Source organism: Myotis daubentonii, chromosome 3 (assembly GCF_963259705.1).
Source record: "Myotis daubentonii chromosome 3, mMyoDau2.1, whole genome shotgun sequence".
Classification (NCBI taxonomy): Eukaryota; Metazoa; Chordata; class Mammalia; order Chiroptera; family Vespertilionidae; genus Myotis; species Myotis daubentonii.
This window is the reverse complement of record NC_081842.1, coordinates 12,070,963-12,092,597: the sequence shown is the minus strand read 5'-3', so window position 1 is coordinate 12,092,597 and position 21,635 is coordinate 12,070,963. Positions and strand designations below refer to the sequence as shown.

The 21,635-nt window shown below is 38.5% G+C and overlaps 1 protein-coding gene across 7 annotated transcripts in view; it reads right to left on the bottom strand.

Moving 5' to 3' along the window:
* APP (amyloid beta precursor protein) overlaps positions 1-21,635 on the bottom strand; it is a 222,630-nt gene that overhangs the window by 107,341 nt on the left and 93,654 nt on the right. For all 7 annotated transcript variants that reach the window (XM_059686782.1, XM_059686783.1, XM_059686778.1 and 4 more), the window contains exons 4-5: positions 12,588-12,700; positions 10,330-10,523 (exon numbers count right to left, since the gene is read on the bottom strand). In XM_059686782.1, coding sequence (XP_059542765.1) covers positions 10,330-10,523; positions 12,588-12,700 — 307 coding nt within the window. The remainder of the gene's footprint in view (positions 1-10,329; positions 10,524-12,587; positions 12,701-21,635) is intronic.

Genomic DNA, 21,635 nt, shown 5'->3' with positions numbered 1-21,635 from the left:
GAAATGACTGAAAATGGGCTGCCTCTAGCATTATTAGCAACCCTGTGTGTTTCTGGAACAAAGGTAACTCCTCCACCTCTCGAGCTTAATAAATGAATACAAAAAAACTCATATTCGGGCTCATGTGTAGGATAGAAAAAAATGCTCCCAGTTGCTTTGGCTAAGTCTTGTATTTATTATGTCACAAGTTCTACCAGAAAGGTAGCTCAAGACATTGAAACCATATTCCTGTTATTTACACTAGAGCTCTACCAACAGCTTCCATTCAGAGTAAGCTTACCATTGTTATGATTTGTATTTTGACATGTTACGTTGGGATGCAGTTAGTGGATTAACATTTCCCTCCATAAATACTTTTAACATGATGGGCTTACACACTGTATTATTAGCTCTGTTTCTACCTTATTTGATTCAATAATGACAAATCATCTGGAAACAACAATAACATTAAAACAGTCTAGCTATTGATCAAAGGGAGATGTAACTTATATATATATATATTTCTCTATGTTTGTAACAACCCCATTCTCTACAAAAAAGACATCTCTGTGGAACACTGCACATAAATAATGAATAAGACACCTTTCTGTCCTTTTTAAGAGCATCAGATTGAGCAGATGTCTGCTAACGTAGAAGTAGGGTCTATAAATTCTGTCACCCCAGGAACCCCAGTTCCCTACTACCAACAAGAACGTGGAAAAAATAACTCACTCCCTTTAGGAACTCTGGGTTAAATGATGCTTTTCCAGGGGAATAAGTTAGCCCTCAACAGGTCCTGGCCCTTTTCTAGGCATGTGTCACAGCGTACTTTTTTCTTTCTTGATATTTTTCATCTGTACTAAACTAATCTAAAGCCTTAGACTCAACCTCCCCACCTCCATCCTCCTGAAGGCTCATTACTAGGGCAGATTAAACAACATGGACTCAACATATATTATACTAGAGGCCCTATGCACAAAATTCGTGCAAGGGGCTCGGCCCTCACAGCCCTGGCTTCCTTCAGATGGTTGTTCTGCTCTTTGGTCTAATTAGCATATTAGCTCTTTATTATATAGGATTATCAGTAAAAGTGAAGCATTTTGCATTTACCTCAAATATATTATGAATCATTCAATCAAAATTATTTATTGGCCTGAGACTTTGTATGCTCAAAGGTAATGAATTAATCATTTTTAAAGTTATGATTTATATATGTTCTACAGGTAAAATTAAGGAAATGCAATTGGATGAGAAAAGTGCATATTGTTAAGTACAATTCTAATGCAGAATTAATGAAAAATGAATTTACAGAAGGTTTTGGGCGAATTTAGCATTTGAAATACTACCTGTAATTTTTGCTTGGCACAAGAAAAAAAACTAAACGCTCAAGTATAGATATATCAGCATAAATCTATTCCCAGTTTTGGAAAAGCCCAAATAAAACTCATTAAGTCATTCTACAAATAAAAATGGACATTAAAAAGCTGTGACCATTAAATGGATTAACATTTGCAAGGTATTCAGAAAGTGGTTTGCACATAGCAAGGCCACATAATATCTATAACTATTACTACTCATGCACAGAAAAGGGTGTACAAGATAAAACCTAGTCAATATCTTCATGAAACTCACTAACTAGAAAACCCTGAAAGTTGGGAGTATGGAGAGGGGCCACATTATTAAAAATAATATCATCCAGCATAGGCTAGTATACATTGACCAAATAAATTCATTCACTACTGCTACCTCACTGTAAATGGGCATAAACATTATTGAAATATATTTTAAGTGATGTGAAAAGACTCACATCTTTTAACCCCCAAATCCTACCTTTGGAAATCTACCTTAAAGCATTTATTATGGAATATGGGAAGAAACCTGAATTCATTAAAGAATTCAAAAACATGGCTTCACAAACATAACAAGCAAAAAATGTCTGACACTGGTGACATGGATAAACAAACTTTGAAGAAAAATACATAATTAAAGGAATTATAAATGCATTTTAAATGTCTTAAGATATTATTTAAAAATAAAAATATTACATTTTTACCACAAATACATAATAAAATACACAAATGAACAAAACAAAAATGAATAGAAACTCTGAACTTACAATAAGTTTAAATTATAGGTGATCTTCCCTGACCCACTGAAAAATTATCATACTTTCAACAGTTTTCTAATTACATGTAATAGGAAAATATTTCAAGTGGAGATAATCTTCCATGCCTCTACATACACCAAATATTTCCAAATAAGATCTGTTTGTCCCCAAAAAATAAGCCAGTATTTATTGTAGTCAAAATGGACAGCACTATACTAATAAAAAGAAAAATATTTGACATAATGATTAGAATCAATGAAGTAAATGGGTGCAAATAAGAAGCCTTAATCATCCATTGTATTAGCACATTTTTGATGATATTTTAACCTATGGATGCAGTTATGAATAAATAAATCACCGGGGTTGATGAAATACTGACAGAAATATTTCAAGCCTGAGACTGAATCTGTCAAAATCCTAGCAAGAATACGTCAAATATTAAAAACAAAACAATGGCCTTCAGACTGGAAATGTTCCATACACCTCCCAATCTTCAAGAAAGGAGATGCCAAGGAGTACAGCACCTATAGGACCATCGCTCTTATTTCCCACCCAAGCAAAGAGATGCTTAAAGTGATGCAACTAAGGCTTCTACTACCTTATGTGGAGCAAGAAATGCTGGATGTTCAAGCTGGATTCAGAAAAGGTAGACACACTTAAGACAGGCACTCACTGAATACTGGCATGCTTTATAGAATTTCAGGTTAGCCTATGTGTTTTAGACTACAATAAGGCTTCTGACTGTGCCAATCACGAAAAGCTATGTGCTGCTCTGAGAGGAGCAGGCATGCCTGAGCACGTGACTGTCCTGACGCGCAGCAATGCAGAGAGGCAGAATGGTTTCTTGTAGGCAAGGGTGTCAGACAAGGGTGCATTTTATCTCCTTCTGGGTTTAATCTGTACACAGAACATATATGAACAAGTGGGCTAGACTCAGAGGAAGGAAGAGTGAAAATTGGTGGAAGAAATATCAGTAACTTAAGATATACAGCTGGTCCAACCAGTGTGGCTCAGTGGTTGAGCATCAACCTATGAACCAGAGGTCATGGTTCAATTCCTGGTCAGGGTACATGCCTGGGCTGTGGGCTCAATTCCCAGTGTGGGGCGTGCAGCAGGCAGCCGATCAATGATTCTCTCTCATCATTGATGTTTCTCTCTCTCTCCTTCTCCTTTCCTCTCTGAAATCAATAAAAAATATATTAAAAAAAAAAAGATATGCAGCTGACATCATCTTACTGGCAGAAAGTAGCAATGACCTGAAATGACCTCTGCTGATGAAAGTGAAAGAAAGAGCCGAAACCGGTTTGGCTCAGTGGATAGAGCGTCGGCCTGCGGACTGAAGGGTCCCAGGTTCGATTCCGGTCAAGGGCATGTGCCTAGGTTGCGGGCACTTCCCCAGTGGGGGATGTGCAGGAGGCAGCTGATCAATGTTTCTCTCTCATCGATGTTTCTAACTCTCTATCTCTCTCCCTTCCTCTCTGTAAAAAATCAATAAAATATATTAAAAAAAAAAAAAAAAGAAAGTGAAAGAAGGAAGTGCCAAACCAGGACTGTATTTGAACATCAAACAGACAAAAGTCATGAGGACAGAAGTGCCAGAAGTCGGTCCATCCTTGCTGCTTGACACAGTGGATAGAGCGTCGGCCTGCGGACTGAAGGGTCCCAGGTTCGATTCCGGTCAAGGGCATGTGCCTAGGTTGCGGGCACTTCCCCAGTGGGGGATGTGCAGGAGGCAGCTGATCAATGTTTCTCTCTCATCGATGTTTCTAACTCTCTATCTCTCTCCCTTCCTCTCTGTAAAAAATCAATAAAATATATTAAAAAAAAAAAAAAAAAGAAAGTGAAAGAAGGAAGTGCCAAACCAGGACTGTATTTGAACATCAAACAGACAAAAGTCATGAGGACAGAAGTGCCAGAAGTCGGTCCATCCTTGCTGCTTGACACAGTTGCTGCAGGAAAGAAACATCTGCACAGCATATGTTTCAAGGGACCTGGCGTATATAGCATACTGTTCTTAATATGTTTGCTCCCCTTAGCGCTGTGTGTTTTAACCAAGGTCACCTCTCCGAGAAAGGCTGTTTCCCCAGGTAGGAATTTTTCCCTGAAGTCAGGGAGGGGATGAAACTCCTTAACTAAGTGCCAGGCGGGTAGTTGATCACTACAAACAATCATGCTTAAGCTACATAATCTTTACTCCCTGGAATGGAGATAAGAAACGCCCTAACCTTTGTAATAGAAATTGACAGGATTAAAATCAACTGGGATAAATACGGATGTAACAAGACAATAAACAGCAGAACCTCTCTGGAGATCGAGACCAGAACTTGGCTGGAGATCCTGGCTAGGCTGCTGATCAACTGAACGCTGTCTCCGTGTCATTCCTTCTTCGCCGACTCCGTCTACGCCTTTGGGAACCCCTGGACCTGCTGGGGTTGGACCCCGGCACAGAAGCAATACACAACTTTAATAAAGACAATGAAGACACTGCTTACCTTGGTTCAGTCATCAATTCAAATGGAGACTGCAGCCAAGAAATCAAGAAAAGGCTGAGAATCGGAAGGGCAGCAATGGAAGAATTAGGAAAAATTCACCAACAGCAAAGATGTGTCAATAGAGGTTAAGGCTAAGATCATTGAAACCCTCACATTCCCAATTACTATATATGGATGGGAAAGTTGGACAGTGAAGAAGACTGATGAGAAAAAGTTGATTCATTTGAAATATGGTGCTGGAAGTTAGCTCTACAGATACCCTGGATCCCTGGTCAGCAAACTGCGGCTCGTGAGCCAAATGCGGCTCTTTGGCCCCTTGAGTATGGCTCTTCCCAAGCCTTAGGAGTACCCTAATTAAGTTAATAACAATGTACCTACCTATACAGTTTAAGATAAAAAAATTTGGCTCTCAAAAGAAATTTCAATCGTTGTACTGTTGATGTTTGGCTCTGTCGACTAATGAGTTTGCCGACCACTGCGCCTGGACCATCAAAAAGACAGACACGCAGGACTTAGAGCAAATTAAACCTGAAATATTGCTGGAGGCAAAGATGACAAAACTGAAGCTGTCCTACTTTGGGTACATCATGAAAAGGCAAGGTTCTTTGTAAAAGGCAATAGTGCTGGGAAAAATAGAAGGCAGCAGGAAAGGAAGAAGACCAAACACGAGATGGATTGACTCCATAAAAGCCATAGGCGTGAGTCTACAGGGGCTGAGTGAGGCTGGTAAGGATAGGACACTGTGGACATCCTTCATTTATAGGGTCACCAGGTTGGAGTTGACTCATCAGCACATAACACACACAGGCAGTTATGTTTAGAAGGTTTGTTTTCATCTCAATCATTTCCATCTGCACAAAAGATCTATTCAAGACACATATTCCTGGGTATTTGCTTTTCTGTCCATAGGAGATCAGGGTTAAACAAAAGCTTGCAATGGAAATATTTTTTTTTAAAGAATACTTGCCCTAACTTCCCAGTACTGAAAAAACTTCTAAACCAGTTTCTCAATCTTGGTTTTATTGGCATTTCTTGGTTGTGGGGCTGCCCTTTATATTGTGGGATGATTAGCAATGTCTCTGGTCTCTACCCATTAAATACTAGGAGCACCCCCCGCCCCCCAGTAGTGATAATTAATAATGTCTGCAGAAATTTCCAAAGGTCTCTTGGGCAGCAGAATTGGCCCTAGTCTAGAACCATCGCTTTACACTGATGTTTATTTATTCATCTTTAAAATCACAGGATGCCTGCCAAACGCTAATGGAGTTGAGCTAGTCTCATGACTATAACTTGAAGTTCCTGAAATTTTGCCTACTGTTATTTTTAATAAAGAGCTCCAATTTGACACTAGGGAACAAAAAAATGCTTGCTGGGATAAATAAGAAAGCCACTCTAAGAATGGACTTTTATCCAAAAGCTCAAATGGAGATAAATCTTACTTTCATGTATGATTCCAATTTCATTTTATTCTATTTTATTTCACTCTTGAAAGCAATGAAGAGACATTCAAGAAGTAACTGTAGTAAAGGAGCTCAACAGTTGTAATACATATTGCAGAGGTCCTAGCATTTTTCAATGTTTCTAGCTTTAGAGACTCCTGATGCAATTTCACTTAATTATTGCTTGTCTGGAATGATATTCCTTAGTAGTTTTTGTTTTAAAGCCAAATTTGTTTAACCTCAAGTTACCAGTTACGTCTGTGTATGCATTTGATGGGAATGACAATTCAATTCAATTCAAATATTTGTTGAGCACTTACCTTTATACATTAAGCTACTTGGCTAGAAAGTTAGCCAAGTATCTTAATGTATAAAGTCACACAGATCCCATAACAAATGTAAACTCCTGATCAGCAGGATATACTATTAACTCTTGGAATACCATCAGGGTCCACTGGACACAATTTTACCTTTTGAGTTTCATTTTGAACAGTTTTATCTATCTGCAAGATTGACATTTCTGACTTTTCTACTCTATTAGAGAAATTTTACTTTTTAAAAGTCAAATAAAACTCTATCTTGTAATTCCCATCTCAGTCCAATGGAACATGTTATATACTTCATTTTTCTATTTTTGTCATTCCACAAGAATTATTTCATGATTACTCATTAACTATTTCCATCTCTGCTAAAAAGGACCAAATCATGTAACAATGAAAGAATAAAGGAATTGCTGATGATGTAATAGAGGTTATCACAGTTTTATTACTGTGTTCCCAAAATATTGCATCATCTTTCAAAAAGGCATATAAGAAGCCTAGAGACTTTCATTGAATATAACAGAAAATCAAAGAAGTTCATTTTCCACATTGGCAAATAGGAGAAATTGACAGGGGATATTCCACAATTATTAGACAAATCAGGAGATGGATGAAATTGATCACATAAGCAAAACCTCAGACCATCAGTTTTTAGATGATGATATCCTAGATGGATTTTCTCAAGCTCAGGAGCTGAGCAATGCATTTCTTAGAACAAAGAGGAAATATAGTATTCTTACGCACTTGGTTATTCAACAGGAAGGAAGACATCATTCAATATTTTATGGAGCCCTCACTGGTTTGGCTCAGTGGACAGAGTGCAGGCCTGCGGACTGAAGGGTCCCGGGTTCAATTCAGGCCAAGGGCACATGCCCGGGTTGCAGGCTCAATCCCTAGTGGGGGGTGCAGGAGGCAGCCGATCAATGATTCTCTCTCATCATTGATGTTTCATCTCTCTCTCTCCCTCTCCCTTCCTCTCTGAAATCAATAAAAATATACAAATATATATATATACACACACACACACACACACACACACACACACACACACACACATATATACACATATATTTTTTTTTTGGAAAAAATAGGAGCCAGCCATTGACAATATTCTTTCCTCTTTTATGATACTTGTGCAACACTTATATTTGTGAAACAAAATCTTTTTGGCACCATTCAGAAGTAGACAAATACCAAAGGCAGAAGTGTGTATAAAAAGTGATTAGAAGAACCAATGTAGACATAAAAATGATTGGGTTATGCTTCTAATAGGTTTCCAAGTTTTTATAAATCCAAATTTGAAAAGTATTTTGCAACTGTGGACAGAAAATGGATGCTCTCACTTCAACAAAATTATAAACTCTTAAAGTTTTAAAAGTACTGATTTTTGTTTTTGTATTTTTACAATTATCAAGTGAAAATGCAAGTGCGAGAAAAAGACTAAGAAATATGATGAGCCAGAACCAATTAGATATATTTGAAGTGTGGAATTAGATTTATAATATGGATCTATTCCGGGTCCATGCCTGGCAGGTGAATAGCAGTTGCATTAAAAAAAAAAGTGCCCATTCCAGAAATTCCTACCTTAAAAATCTGGACTTATATATATAAATTTTAATTCAAATTAAAATATTTATGATATTAATTCTTATTAAAATTTCTAAATGAAGTTATTTCTCACCATCCCTTCATTCTTATTTCTGTAAACCATTTGCAAAATATTTTTAATATATAAATAAAATAATAATAATATAAAGAGCCCACTGTACCTAGAAAGTCATTGGTGCTGGGCTGGCTTTTCTGGCACAGAGATGGGCAAGAGGAACATCAGAACAAATTCAGGTAAATGGACCCAATGAACATTGTAGGGCAGCGAATTTCAACCTCTTTCATCTCATGGCACATATAAAATAATTATTAAAATTCCACAGCACATCAACAAAATATATTTTTTGCCTATTTGACAAAAAAAGGTATAATTTTGATTCATTCACAACCGGCTAATGTTGTGTTGGCTGTTGTCATTTTTAAATTTGAAAAGCTAAAGGAAAGGAGGTCAGTGCCCCTGACTAAATAGTCAGGTATTGTATGTTTTAAAAATTCTCTCAGCACACCGCTATGTGGAAGGTGATAAGTCATCAAAGTAAGGATAATTAGGTACATCTAGTAACATTAACATTCCAGATGATGTCACAGCATGAATAAGAAATGGAATTTACAGGTAGGGTTACACGACTTGATGCATCAACCTTAGAAAACTCAGCAGCGATTATAAGAGAGAAATTATTTTTTCCCGGATAAAGAGGATTGAGAAAAGTATGTTCAGAAAATACAAAGGGTATGAACAAGTCCAGGATATTAGAAGAAATATGTAAAAATGGTTATCTATTGAGCCTCTTCGTGTTAGAAATGATTTTTAAAAAGGAGGATAATGAACTAAAAACCTTGACTAGGGGTGTTGGGTGATTACTAGGGAAGGATACAATTCACTAGGACCTGATGAGTGATTCAGGTTCAAGATCAGAAGGTCATGATCAGAGAGGAATGTCAAGGCTGAAACCCCATGAGTATAATATTTCTAAGAAATGGCAGTCTCCAAGGGATGACTGTGGAGCGGACAGCAGAAATGCAATATACATGACGGTGACTAGGAAGGAGCCAGCTAGCATTTCAACTGATTATCAACTTGGATGGTAATATAAGTAAAAGACACAAATAGCTAGTGTAACTACATGACCTAGTTTGTCTGGGTCCTTTAGTTTTTGACTGTGGTCCTAGTGTCAAATCTGGTTTGGATAATAAATTGTGTAGTTGCCTCAGTAGTAGGTAATGCAGTAAACTAAAAGGAGAAAAAAACCAACAGTGTTAAATAATAATACACTAGTGTCCTGCAGTTCGTTAACTGTATAAAGAGGACAGATGCTGGTATAACCAGAGAGATGGATAGCAAAGGTGCAATTGCTGCATGACAGTAATAAATAAGGGGGGCTCGGAGCCAGAACAAGAAGCCCTGTTGGGTCTTTTTCCAGGATGAGTAAGGGGTGCAAGAAAGGAAGGGGCCACTGAGAGGGCTTCATAAGATGTTAGTGATGCTTTCAATTTGGTCAGTGATTTGGGAGAGGTGTAGGAGGAAAAGATCAAGACACTTTGATATCCATTCCCAACAAAAAGCAGGTTTTACAAGGCATAAAAAAATGTGCTAAATTAGAAAGAGGATCTGGTAAAAGTGTGTCACTCTCAAGATAAAGCAAAAAGACCCATTTTAGTCACAGAAGTCTTCGCATCGCTGAATATAGATATTTGCCTTTAATTAAAAATAAGAATTTGTAGGTTATGAGATTAAGATCCCAAAGAAAAAGTGATAAAAATGTATTTCTTAGCAATCAGGAAACCAAAGACAGTTAAAGAACTTTAGCAGACATTTATAAATGCTTTTGACTTCATTCACAAAGGAAAAGATGATAAAAGGCAAAAATACAAAACAACACACACACACATACACACACAAAACCCTCACAAAAGGAAAAAACAACCCCCCCAAACAAGACTAAACCTTTCTTAACAAAATTCAAATGTAGCTAATGACTATAAAATAATCCCAAAGTACTATTTAAAATTTTTTTCTAAATTACAGATCAAAGCAGAATGCCCTGCCACCCAACTCAGACTTCAATCCTTAGTAGCACTGCCAGTGACTTAAAATATCCATGGAATTTTGATCCCAACTTTTGAGATTAAAACTTTTGATCCCAACTTTTGAGATTAAAATAGTTAAAAGTGAGTCAATGCTGGTTGTTCAATTATATTAAAATGAAACAGTAGGCCATAAGTCTAATAGGACTTCATGATTAGAATTTTTCTATAAAAGCAAACTTTGACGGGAGTGGGTAGAAATCCTTTTAATGAGAAACAGGAAGATATATTGACAGAAGAAACAACTCTACGCTGGAGGTTTCAGCATCCGAGAGAGCCCAACACAAAGGCCAGCTCACCTGCCATCGGCGTAGTCTGCATCTGCTCCACCCCACCAGACATCCGAGTCATCCTCCTCGGCATCGGCTGAATCGACATTGTCACTTTCCTCGGCCAGCGGGCAACATACAAACTCCACCCCTCGGAACTTGTCAATCCCGCAGGGCAGCAGCATGCCGTAGTCGTGCAGGTTGGTGCTCTTCTCACTACAGGTCTAGGCAAGGGAAGGAGGAAAAAGAGAGATCAGTAGAGTAGAGGTTATTCTCTGTAAGAAAATGCAAATATAATAAGCGACACACAGATCCGCGAGAACCAATTTTATAATGGAATGGATCATTTGCTTTTTGCTCAGGCTATCTTGGTACCTGTAATATTTAACTTGATCACTTACTTAATAAGGTAAACTTTTTGTGTTACAGAAAAGAAGAGGAACAATAGGAATGGAAACCAATTGGAAAATAAGGTGTAGAAGCCTGCACTGGTGAACACATGTAAGAGAATCAGTGCTTTCTGGCTTCATTTGTGCATCTAGATGTGACCACTCCTCCCCAGCCAGTGTGGCGGTCGACATATGAACCAGGAGGTCATGGTTGGATTCCAGGTCAGGACACACGCCCGGATTGCAGGCTTGATCCCCAGTAGGGGGTGTGCAGGAGGCAGCCGATCAATGATTCTCTCTCATCACTGATGTTTCTATCTCTCCCTCTCGCTTACTCTCTGAAATCAATAAAAATATATTTAAAAAGAAAAGAGAAGTGACTGCTCCTTGTATACCCCCAATTCACTGCAATCTCTACTACGGATGAGTGTTTCACTCCCTTAAATCTATCTTATTCTAGAAATTCTAACTCTTGGCTCGCCTCCAGAATAACAATCCTGGGAAGAGAAGAAATTGTTCTCTGCAATAAAGCAGAAAATACAGTCATTAGACATTTCTCTTTCAGTATCTGCTTGCTTTCCTGGGATTTGCTAAAGTTGCACAAATCTAAATGAACATGAAGCTTTGAAAGCATCCACTGCTAACGGAGGAAAGATTAATATTTCAACACATGTAGGAAGGTAAACAATGAAAATAGTAGAGTGCATTTTGACCTCGTAGGAATTAGAGTCATTTTTGTTTCTTAGCAACAGAGAAAAATTTTGTGAAAACTCAAGAAGAGATGAAAAATGAGGTTAGCAGATGGATAGCTGGGCTTGAAATTGTCTGGCTTGTTTTCTTCAGATCAACAAGCTGTAAAACACATTTTTATACACAGAAAATTTTGTTCTACGGTAAATGAAGACATATTATATTAAAGGCAAAATTAATATGAAGTCTTAGGTCGTGTTTTTTTTTTTTGCTCAACAGCTATAAGGTTGTGATCCAGCAGTTACATTGAGGCAGATGATGGTTTCTCAGCCTCAGTACCAATGAAATTTTGCATCAGATAGTTCGTGGGTTGGGAGTAAGAAGAATATTTAGCCGACTCTCTGGCCTCTAGCCACCCAATACCAGTAGCACCACCAATTCTAATTGTGAGGACCAAAAATATCTCCAGACATTGGCACATGTTCCTGGGGAGGGATGGGGAGCAAAACTGACCACTGTGTTAGATGAAGGAACCTAATTCTAGGGGACCGATAACATTTCTCACACAAAAGCTATACTTACATTCTGAAGTTTTTCTAGTAAATTTATGTATCCAAAGAAAAGGACATTTTAAACGTAGTAATAGTAAAGAGTGGCATTGTATGCTAATTGTCTCACGTCTTTTATCAGTTTTGCCAAAAGCAGTGGTTAGCCAAAGCCAGGATTGGTGCCATGTACTTACCTACTATGGAAAAATGAAGGTGGTAACATGGCCTGGTGAGCAAAAACCTGCACTGCTTCATTGAGGAACTGAATTCTAACTAGTTTTCATGTTGGTATTAGACAAGCTATTTTGTGTTCTACTATAGCCTACCCAATAAATAATTTAAAAAATGGGTAAATCATTAAAATTCTGTATGTGAAAAAGAAAACAATACGTAAACAAAAATAATTAGAAGAAGAGCTACATTTTAAGGTCTAGAGGGTATAAGATTATAATTTCTAATTTATAAAATGTGGCTCAGATACACAATGAATCTAAAGAGGCCCTGTTTTTGACTCTTTACAAATAATCATGGATAAGGCTTATTTTTTAATAGTAAAAGAGAACTTATTTATCAACACAGCTGTTGCCTCGAAATACCACATCATTACCCATGTCCATAGGAAGTCTTCACTTTAAAAGAGAAAAAATGGTCTGGCTGGTACCTCTTTGGCGACGGTGTGCCAGTGAAGGTGGGTCTCGCAGACGTCCATCCTCTCCTGGTGTAAGAATTTGCACTTGTCGGGGACGAGGAGCGCATCACTTACAAACTCGCCAACTGCAAGAAAGGGAAACAGTTTCATGTCACTCTGTCTGCATCACCGTGTTCTTATCTCAGGGACGGTGTCAAGGAGGGATGGGCTAACAGGAGTCAGAGAAGTTAATCAGCTTTTGGAAGGATGAAGCCATCAATCCAAGAAAGCGAGGACCTTTAGCATGTTGAGCCCAGTGTCCTTAGCAGCCCAGTTCTTGGCCACATCAACCTTGGTTGTTAAAATACTTCCCACATGTTTTAAGTAAAATCTTTAAGAGGAATCTCTGAGTGCAAACTCAATCACAAAAGAGCTGCCATTCAATGGCAGCAAGGGTAAAAAGTACAAATTGACATTTCCTAGGCAATCATTTCAGCTGAATCAACCCAAGTCATTGCCCACCCCTCCTTCTTAGACACTTTAATCTCTGTGTAAATGAATAGAAAATTCAGCATTTGTCTACTTCTTAAACAAACAAAATCTGTGTATACACATTTGTATTATATATGTCTATATATGTAACCACACATATAGACACATGGAGTTTAATTCAATTAAATTATAAAAACTACTTTGACTTTTGCTGTTTTTTTTTAAAAAATGTATATCATGCAAATTATTTTGAGCATTGCTGGTACTGCAGAGATAACGATACTACATGAAGTCCTACAAAAACTCACATTCTTCTGAGGATGAACGTTGAATAATTACAATGTAATATGTGAATTGTGAGCTTAATTTTTATTTGTCTTATTCACTAGTGTATCCTTAGCTTTTATCAGAGATTCTGTACACAGTAGGCATTAATGATGAATGAAGAGGTTAAATGCTGCAACAGAACTGAAGAAAAGTGCGGGGCCAGCATAGCGAACAATTCTGCTTGGGTGCACTGGGACATAGCTCAAAATGGAAATAACATTAGAGACGAGTCTAAGTCAGCGGTTCTCAACCTGTGGGTCGCGACCCCTTTGGGGGTCGAACAACCCTTTCTCAGGGGTTGCCCAAGGCCATTGGAAAACACATATATAATTACATATTGTTTTTGTGATTAATCACTATGCTTTAATTATGTTCAATTTGTGACAATGAAATTGGGGGTCACCACAACATGAGGAACTGTATTAAAGGGTCGTGGCATTAGGAAGGTTGAGAACCACTGGTCTAAGTGGATGAGTAGGAGTATGCCATAGAGAGAATGAATGGATGTTCCAAGATGTAAGTATAGTATCTGTCTTGTTTAACATTCTACTCCCAATCCCTGACCCAGTTCCAGCAAACATGACCACACTGGATGGGTGGGTAAATGGATGGATGGGTAGATGGATGGATGGATGGCAACTTTAGTGAAATGAAGACTGGACTAGTGTCGTGAGGCCATGAAAGCAGGGAGACCACAGAGCAGGGCACTTCAGGCAATGCCTTCAAGACCAGATTCCAACCAACGACTCCAAGTGAGCAAAGAATACAAGTTGTTCACATAGCAGCATAGAAAATAATTTTTTTCTTTCATAATATGCTACATGAAGTTTTCTGAAGTGCCACATACAAAGTGAATAAAGGCCCTAACAAGGAGTAGAAGAAACCTTTTCAGCTACTTCATATATCAGGGTTCTTTAAAATTCTCTATCAGGGCATTTAAACTTTAGTCCCTTTTTGGCTCAAACATACAAGATGTCTCAAGCTATTTAAGTACTTACTTTAATAAATAATAGTTAGATAAAAATCTAAGCAAATCTTAGGGGATAAAGAACCTCTCATCTTATCATTCCTTAAATCTTTAGGACAGTGGACGAGGCCTGCAGCATGGGTGAATTAAAGAGAATGTAAGAATTTAGGAGACATGGTACCCCCAACGGCTGCAGGTGCCGCCTGGTGGGAAAAGAGCCCATGAGTCCTGGGCACCTATTCCATGGCAGTAGCTGAGGCTCCATGGGCATCATTGCGTCTCAGCTGTGGGAACCTCTTGTAATATAAATGACTAGTGTCCTGGTGCATGGATTCGTGCACATTGAAAGGAAATTAACTAGAAGAAATATTTTAATATCGCTATTTGCGTTTTGCTAATAAAAAGAAAATAGGATTCTACCGAGTCTCCTATCTACCTACTCCAGGACTTCTGTGAGGATCAAATGAGATGAGGCATGGGAAAATGCTTCACAAACATTTAGTTAAACTGTGAAATGTTTGCACCTGGCTATAAAGCAAGTCGGGTTCCTGGGCTGAAGAAATTCCAAGGAGGTTAGTCGCTAGGGAGAGGAAGCTGGGTGTTGCTATGTGATGTCATTACCTGGCACCCACAGCTACTGTTTCTGTCTCCAGGCTGGACTGGGCTGTGGGCCGCATTTTGCGCCATGGGGTCTTGGCAGCGTTGGCTGCAATTTGGTGGGGTGTTGCTCTGGGGTGGTGGCGGGGTCTGTGTCCCACTTGGGGGAAGCCGAGTGTTGGTTTGTTGGCACCAGGTCCGTGGTGCTGTTTATTTTTAAATGGCCAGTGCGGGTCATGGCAGCTCCTGAGCTGAGCGTCTGCCCCCTGGTGGTCACTGCGCATCATAGCTACCAGTCTTTGCACACCTGCAGGCCTTTGCAAATCTCAAGACCTGTGACCTGCCATTGGGCATATCTTTTGCCTACTTCCCCATGCAGTCTTTGTCCTTCTACCCAATATGAGCAGCTGGCTTATGGAGAGAGGCAGAGCAGGTTTTTGTGGATGACCTGCTGCTCTCCCATACTGCTGACAATATTGGAATAAATGCTCATATATGATTCAACCCTCTCTGCTTTATTGGCTCAAGTAGTGACAGGCAGCACGGACCCATTGATTGTCCTGTTACATAAACCCCACTTCCCAAGTGAGCGATGCCTGCCTTGTGTCTGGGACATGCACCCTCTGGAGATTATGACCAAGTGACCCATAGATAAACATCACCTAATAATGCAAGTGATATCACATTTTTCTTTTTCTTTTACATAGAAGACTATAAAATAACAACAACATAAAACAAAACACCTAAAACCCAGATGAGATGGAGAATACAAAATAAAAATCATTAAATCCAAAGCCAATACACCTTCCCCAGGTGGACTCTTCATGATTTCTCAGGACAGGCAATGAACTAAGGCTGTTAGCAAGAATCCCAGATGCCTGAGTTATCCAATTTTTAAGACCACAGGAAGCCAGAAATGACCAATGGCTTGAAGATGCTTTCCTGGTTTATTAGTTCTGGCCAGTCAACTGTATTGCCATATTTACAAATGTTTGAAATACTAAGTGATGCTTTTCTATTTTACAACTACTATAAAGATGAATGCCTGGCCCAAGGTTATTAAATCAGTCCATGAGTCAATCAGGAGCAGATATCAGATACACTTGACTTTGGCCTGACAGAGTTCTCATGGCAATAACAGGGTAACAGCTGCCGAAAACAATGTGCCTTTGTCTTGTTTTACTTGCCCTCGGGCCAATCTGTTGAGAACTGGCTTTCAATGCAAAGTCAAAGTCACAGGAAGATAATTACCTCCGTAAAATCTGATGTTCACACCATAAGAGCATGTATTGCTTTAAGTTATGAAAGGATACTTGAATTTTTTACATTTGCAAAATGACATTTCATTGAGTATTGAAAATACACTCTTAGGTTTCTCATATTGTGCATAGCCAATAAATATATGCCCCCCCTGCCATGAGATTGTTCTTTTAAAGGATTAATATTGGTTATTTAATAAGCCCTCAGGACTCCTGGCAAAACAGAAGACTCATTGTACTCTAACATTAAAGTAACACTTAGAATCAATCTGTGTTTTTACAGCCCTGCCTGTATCACTTTCAAAATTGATGAAACATACAGAATGTTACACATCAAATATTTCAAGCAATTAAAATGCAAAAAATCTATTTTAAAAATGATAATAAAGAGCCCTGGCCGGGTAGCTGAGTCAGTCAGAGTGTTGTCCCAGATACGCCAAGGTGGCAGGTTCCATCTTCGTTCAGGGTACATACAGGAAGCAACCAATGAGTGAGTGCATACAACAGATAGATGTCTCTCTCTCTCTCTCTCTCTCTCTCTCTCTCTCTCTCTCTCTCATCAATAAATAAAAAATTATAATTAAAAAGCAGTGGTAAAATTATAATGAACCTTTTCTCACAAACTGACTTACTGTAACATGATTTGTTTTCTCTTTTAAAAATTCTAACAGAATTTATGATATGAGAGGAACTATACAGGAACTCTCTACTCTCCACTCAATTTTGCTGTGAAACTAAAATTGCTCTGAAAGTAATTTTTAATGTAAAAAAAATCTGACTGAATATACCTGGAATTTCCATGTAGAATTGTGCATACTTTTATTTTTCAAATGAACCTTCTGTTGATCTGACCTTGCAGTTTTTTTTTAAAAAAATTCTTAACAGAATTCAAGTAAAAGAAATGAAAATAAATATCATAATAAGAAATCATGTTCCTGTTTATGCCAAACTTTAGAAAATTTGGCACCGCGTAGACAATATAATCCTAGTGGATAAATTCATCCAGGTACACTGCGAATATTTATTGATAACCACACAACCTGATTTCCTGTTTTAAAAATTCACAATTCAGGTTTCTCTCCCCCAACCCTAATGGATAGGAAATTTTCAAAGCTAATGAACAGGATCTGAGTTTGGCTTCCTTTTTGACTACAAAGTCTTGGCAAAGTCAACAATGATTTCAAATTCAATTGGGCCGCCACAGCCTCAATCCAATGGTTCTTTGGTGGTTGTGAGAGGATAGTCTAGCTCAGTGATGGTGAACCTTTTGAGCTCGGCGTGTCAGCATTTTGAAAAACCCTAACTTAACTCTGGTACTGTGTCACATATAGAAAATTTTTGATATTTGCAACCATAGTAAAACAAAGACTTCTATTTTTGATATTTATTTTATATATTTAAATGCCATTTAACAAAGAAAAATCAACCAAAAAAATGAGTTCGCGTGTCACCTCTGACACGCGTGTCATAGGTTCACCATCACTGGGCTAGCTCATATTACATCATTTTGCAGATGGGAGGAAAAAAGCCCAGGTCCAGTGGCTTGCCCATTGGGCCACACGAGCAGTCTGGTGCTGAGGCTGGGGCTACTGCAGATACTCAATGATGCCCTCGGGGCCAGGCTAGGCCTGTGTCTCTGTACTGCCACCATCAGCAAGTTGGCGTTTTTCCTCCTCATGTTCTGTGGTCACAAAATGACCACAGAAACTCAAGACATCATGTCCAAATTCCAGAAAGGAAGAAGTACAACAATGTGAACATACTTAACACTACTGAACTGTACACTTTAAAAAAGATGGATAAGATGGTAAAATTTATGTCGTGTGTATTTTACCACAATTAAAACACAAACCATCTAAAAAGTGTTTCAGAATGCAATAACCAGAAACGTAAAAATTAAAAAAAAACTTTCTATGATGAGCTATGACATAAATTTTACTGTATTACCCATTTTACAAGAATACAGTCCAGCCCAGCCTACGTGGCTCTGTGGTTGACAGTCGATCTCTGAACCAAGAGGTCTGGTTCGATTCCTGGTTGGCGGGCTAGATCCCCAGTATGGGGCCTGCAGGAGGCAGCCAACCAATGATTCTCTCTCATCATTAATGCTTCTATCTTTCTCTCCCTCTCCCTTCTCTCTGAAATCAATAAAAACATAATTTTTTAAAAAGTGTACAGTTCTGTAGTGTTAAGTACATTCACATTGTTGTGTAACCGTGCTCTTTTCATCTTGCAAAACTGCAACTCTAAACCCATGATCAAGTCCCCATTACCCTCTCCCCTAATCCTCTGACAACTGGCATTCCACTCTCTGTCCTTATAAATGTGACCAATCTAAGCACTTCATGTGGTTTGTCCTTTTTAAAAATTAAAATCAAATCCTTCAAGCCTCTTTCCCATAAGCCTGGTGCCTTGTCCCATGGATGTGTCACATTGGCACCATCTCAAGGATTGAGTACCTTTGACCACAAGTTGCTCCTCTTTTGTCTTTTGCTTCTTTAATCATAGAAGATAGAAAACAGGGTAGAAAGAGTTCTGTATTTGAAGCCAGAGGAGAAAACAAGGCAATGAATGACTCAGGAGAATGCAGTGACTTCCATATATGAAAAGGTGAGGCTAACAATGCCTCCTTGCCAGAGAGGTTCAAATAGAATGAGGGACAAGAATAAAAATTAAAACCAAACACGATTTGGTTTCATTTTGAGAGATCTTCCCTGCTACCACCCAGTTTTGCTAACTATCATTGCATGCAGTTCCATGAAAGATACAAAAGGCCGAAACCGGTTTGGCTCAGTGGATAGAGCGTCGGCCTGCGGACTGGAAGGTCCCAGGTTCGATTCCGGTCAAGGGCATGTACCTGGGTTGCGGGCATATCTCCAGTGGGAGATGTGCAGGAGGCAGCTGATCGATGTTTCTCCCTCATCGATGTTTCTAACTCTCTATCTCTCTCCCTTCCTCTGTAAAAAATCAATAAAATATATTAAAAAAAAAAAAAGATACAAAAGAACGAAGACAGTCTTGCACCAAGAGAATACAGACCAGCACAACCCAATAGAAATATAATGTGGGCCACATAGGTAGTTTTACATTTCCAGTAGCCACATTAAAAAAGTAAAAAGAAGTGGGTAAAATTGTTTTTGTAATATACTTTATTTAACCCATTATATCCTAAATATTGTAACTTCAACACTCAATCGACGTAAGAAAGTATTATGGCCCAGCATGTCAAACTCACAGCCTCGGCATGTGGCCCGCCAGCCGTCAATTTGACATGCTTGGTTCAACTCTCCAGTATCTGGTGTGTATTTTACACTTAAAGCATCGGCCAGTCTGGACTAGCACGTCTCAAGTGCTTACGTGGCTAGCAAGCAGCAACACTGGGCAGTTCTAGTTTAGTGTCAAATTTTAGAGATCAGGAATATCTTTCAAGGAGTGATGAGTTGAATGTGGAGAGGCTGAGGCTGTGGGGGGACATCTAAACCCAAAGATATAGGCTTAAACAGAGAAAAAATTGTAAGCTCGAATACACTGAGAAGATTGTATCTACAGTTCTACCTGCTATTAGAATACCATACATTTCAATCATGGAGAGGACTACCACTCTAATTTAATATTACTGCCACTAACCCTATTTATCAGCAGGGCTGCCTTCTCTCATTTCTCTTTTGCAGTTCTCATATTATAAGTTGTATTTATACGTATGCAATTAATGTGGATGCAGAAATGTAAGTAAGGTCTCTTTTACACCTAAACTTACCTATTGTTATTCTGTATTTTGAGAGAAGAGCAGAAAGGCAGAACTGTAGGGTTATCACCCTAAATTCTCTATTTTGACTCTGGAAAATACAAGTATCCTCACTGGCTGCTTTCTCCTAACACTTTCTTTCCTTCTGACTTATTAAAAAATTCATAGCTTGATAGATTTTAAAGATGAAATTAATTAGGGTTATATATGGGGCTTTTAAAAAGCCACATAATTGCTAACAAAATACCAATCAAGCTGATGCATAGTGAGGCAAGATAACCACCAGTTATTACCAAAACCCTAAATTATACGGAGAGGTAAAAATACGCAGCATGCTTTTTCCACATCCCAGATTCGGAAAGCCGTGTGTGAGGTAAGCTATAATCAAGACAGGAAGAGGCACTTTCCCACACCAACTTTACAAAAGAGTTTTAGACTTTCACTTTCAGGCTCCTGACTATTCTTTCCAAGCCATTACCATCTGACCTGGCTCCAACAATCTTCTCCAACGCTTCTTCAAGGTCAATAGCAACAAACACATTAGTCTCTTCTCAGCCCTCACGTTCCCTGTCCGCTCTACTGTATTGCTTTCTTCCTTAACACTAGATTGCCCAAGGAAGTCATTTTGACTGCTTTTTTTTTAAAAAAAATATTTTATTGATTTTTTACAGAGAGGAAGAGAGATAGAGAGAGAGTCAGAAACATCGTTGAGAGAGAAACATCGATCAGCTGCCTCCTGCACATCTCCTACTGGGGATATGCCCGCAACCCAGGTACATGCCCTTGACCGGAATCGAACCTGGGACCTTTCAGTCCGCAGGCCGACGCTCTATCCACTGAGCCAAACCGATTTCGGCGACTGCTTTTTAATTTCAATTAGAAAAACAATTATGTATATAAGGACACAATGTCTTAGAATTTTGTGACTTTTTGTACAACATATAAATGCGTTTATTAATAATTGTAGTTACCTCCCCCTCCTTCATTTCCGGTATATATATATATATGTGTTATACCTATATTGCCCAAAAGCAGTCATTTTGACTGCTTGGGGAAATTATGACTCTTATTATTGAATTGAGTAAATTTCTTATATGACCAGTTCGGCTCTGTATTGAAATAAAAGTTTTCATTTTTTTTCCGATTACCGTCACATGATAACATACAAGTACATGATAAATTGTCGATACTTGATAAGTTGCAGTTGCTCAATAAGCTAAACTAGTACTTGTTATTCGAATCTTTATGCACTGATACTTGTTCTAATAAGTTGTTTATTTTCTTTTGCGCCCTAAATTCATGAAAGAAATGTTGAATAGAAGTGAGTTATTGGAAAAGCTAAGGAACATAAGTGAAGAGTGCTTCGATATTATTCTTTCACAATGCAGTCATTTTGACTGCTTTTGGGCAATATAGGTATATACTAAATTTCAGTCTTTCTAGTGTTAAATTCAGTCTTCTCCTCTGACTTTCCAGCAACCGAGATAGCACTTGCTTCCCCATTCTCTCTCTCAAACTAGTTGTTCTTGCCCTCTCACTGACTCACCTTTTAATAATTTTGATTATAAGTAAGACTGTCCTCTACTCTCTGATCTTACTTTCTCACTCAGATATCTCCTCTGTGCCTAAGGATTTAATGACCAACTCTGCCTTCAATGTTGACCTTTCCGTTACTTCCATTCCCTTGCTGGACA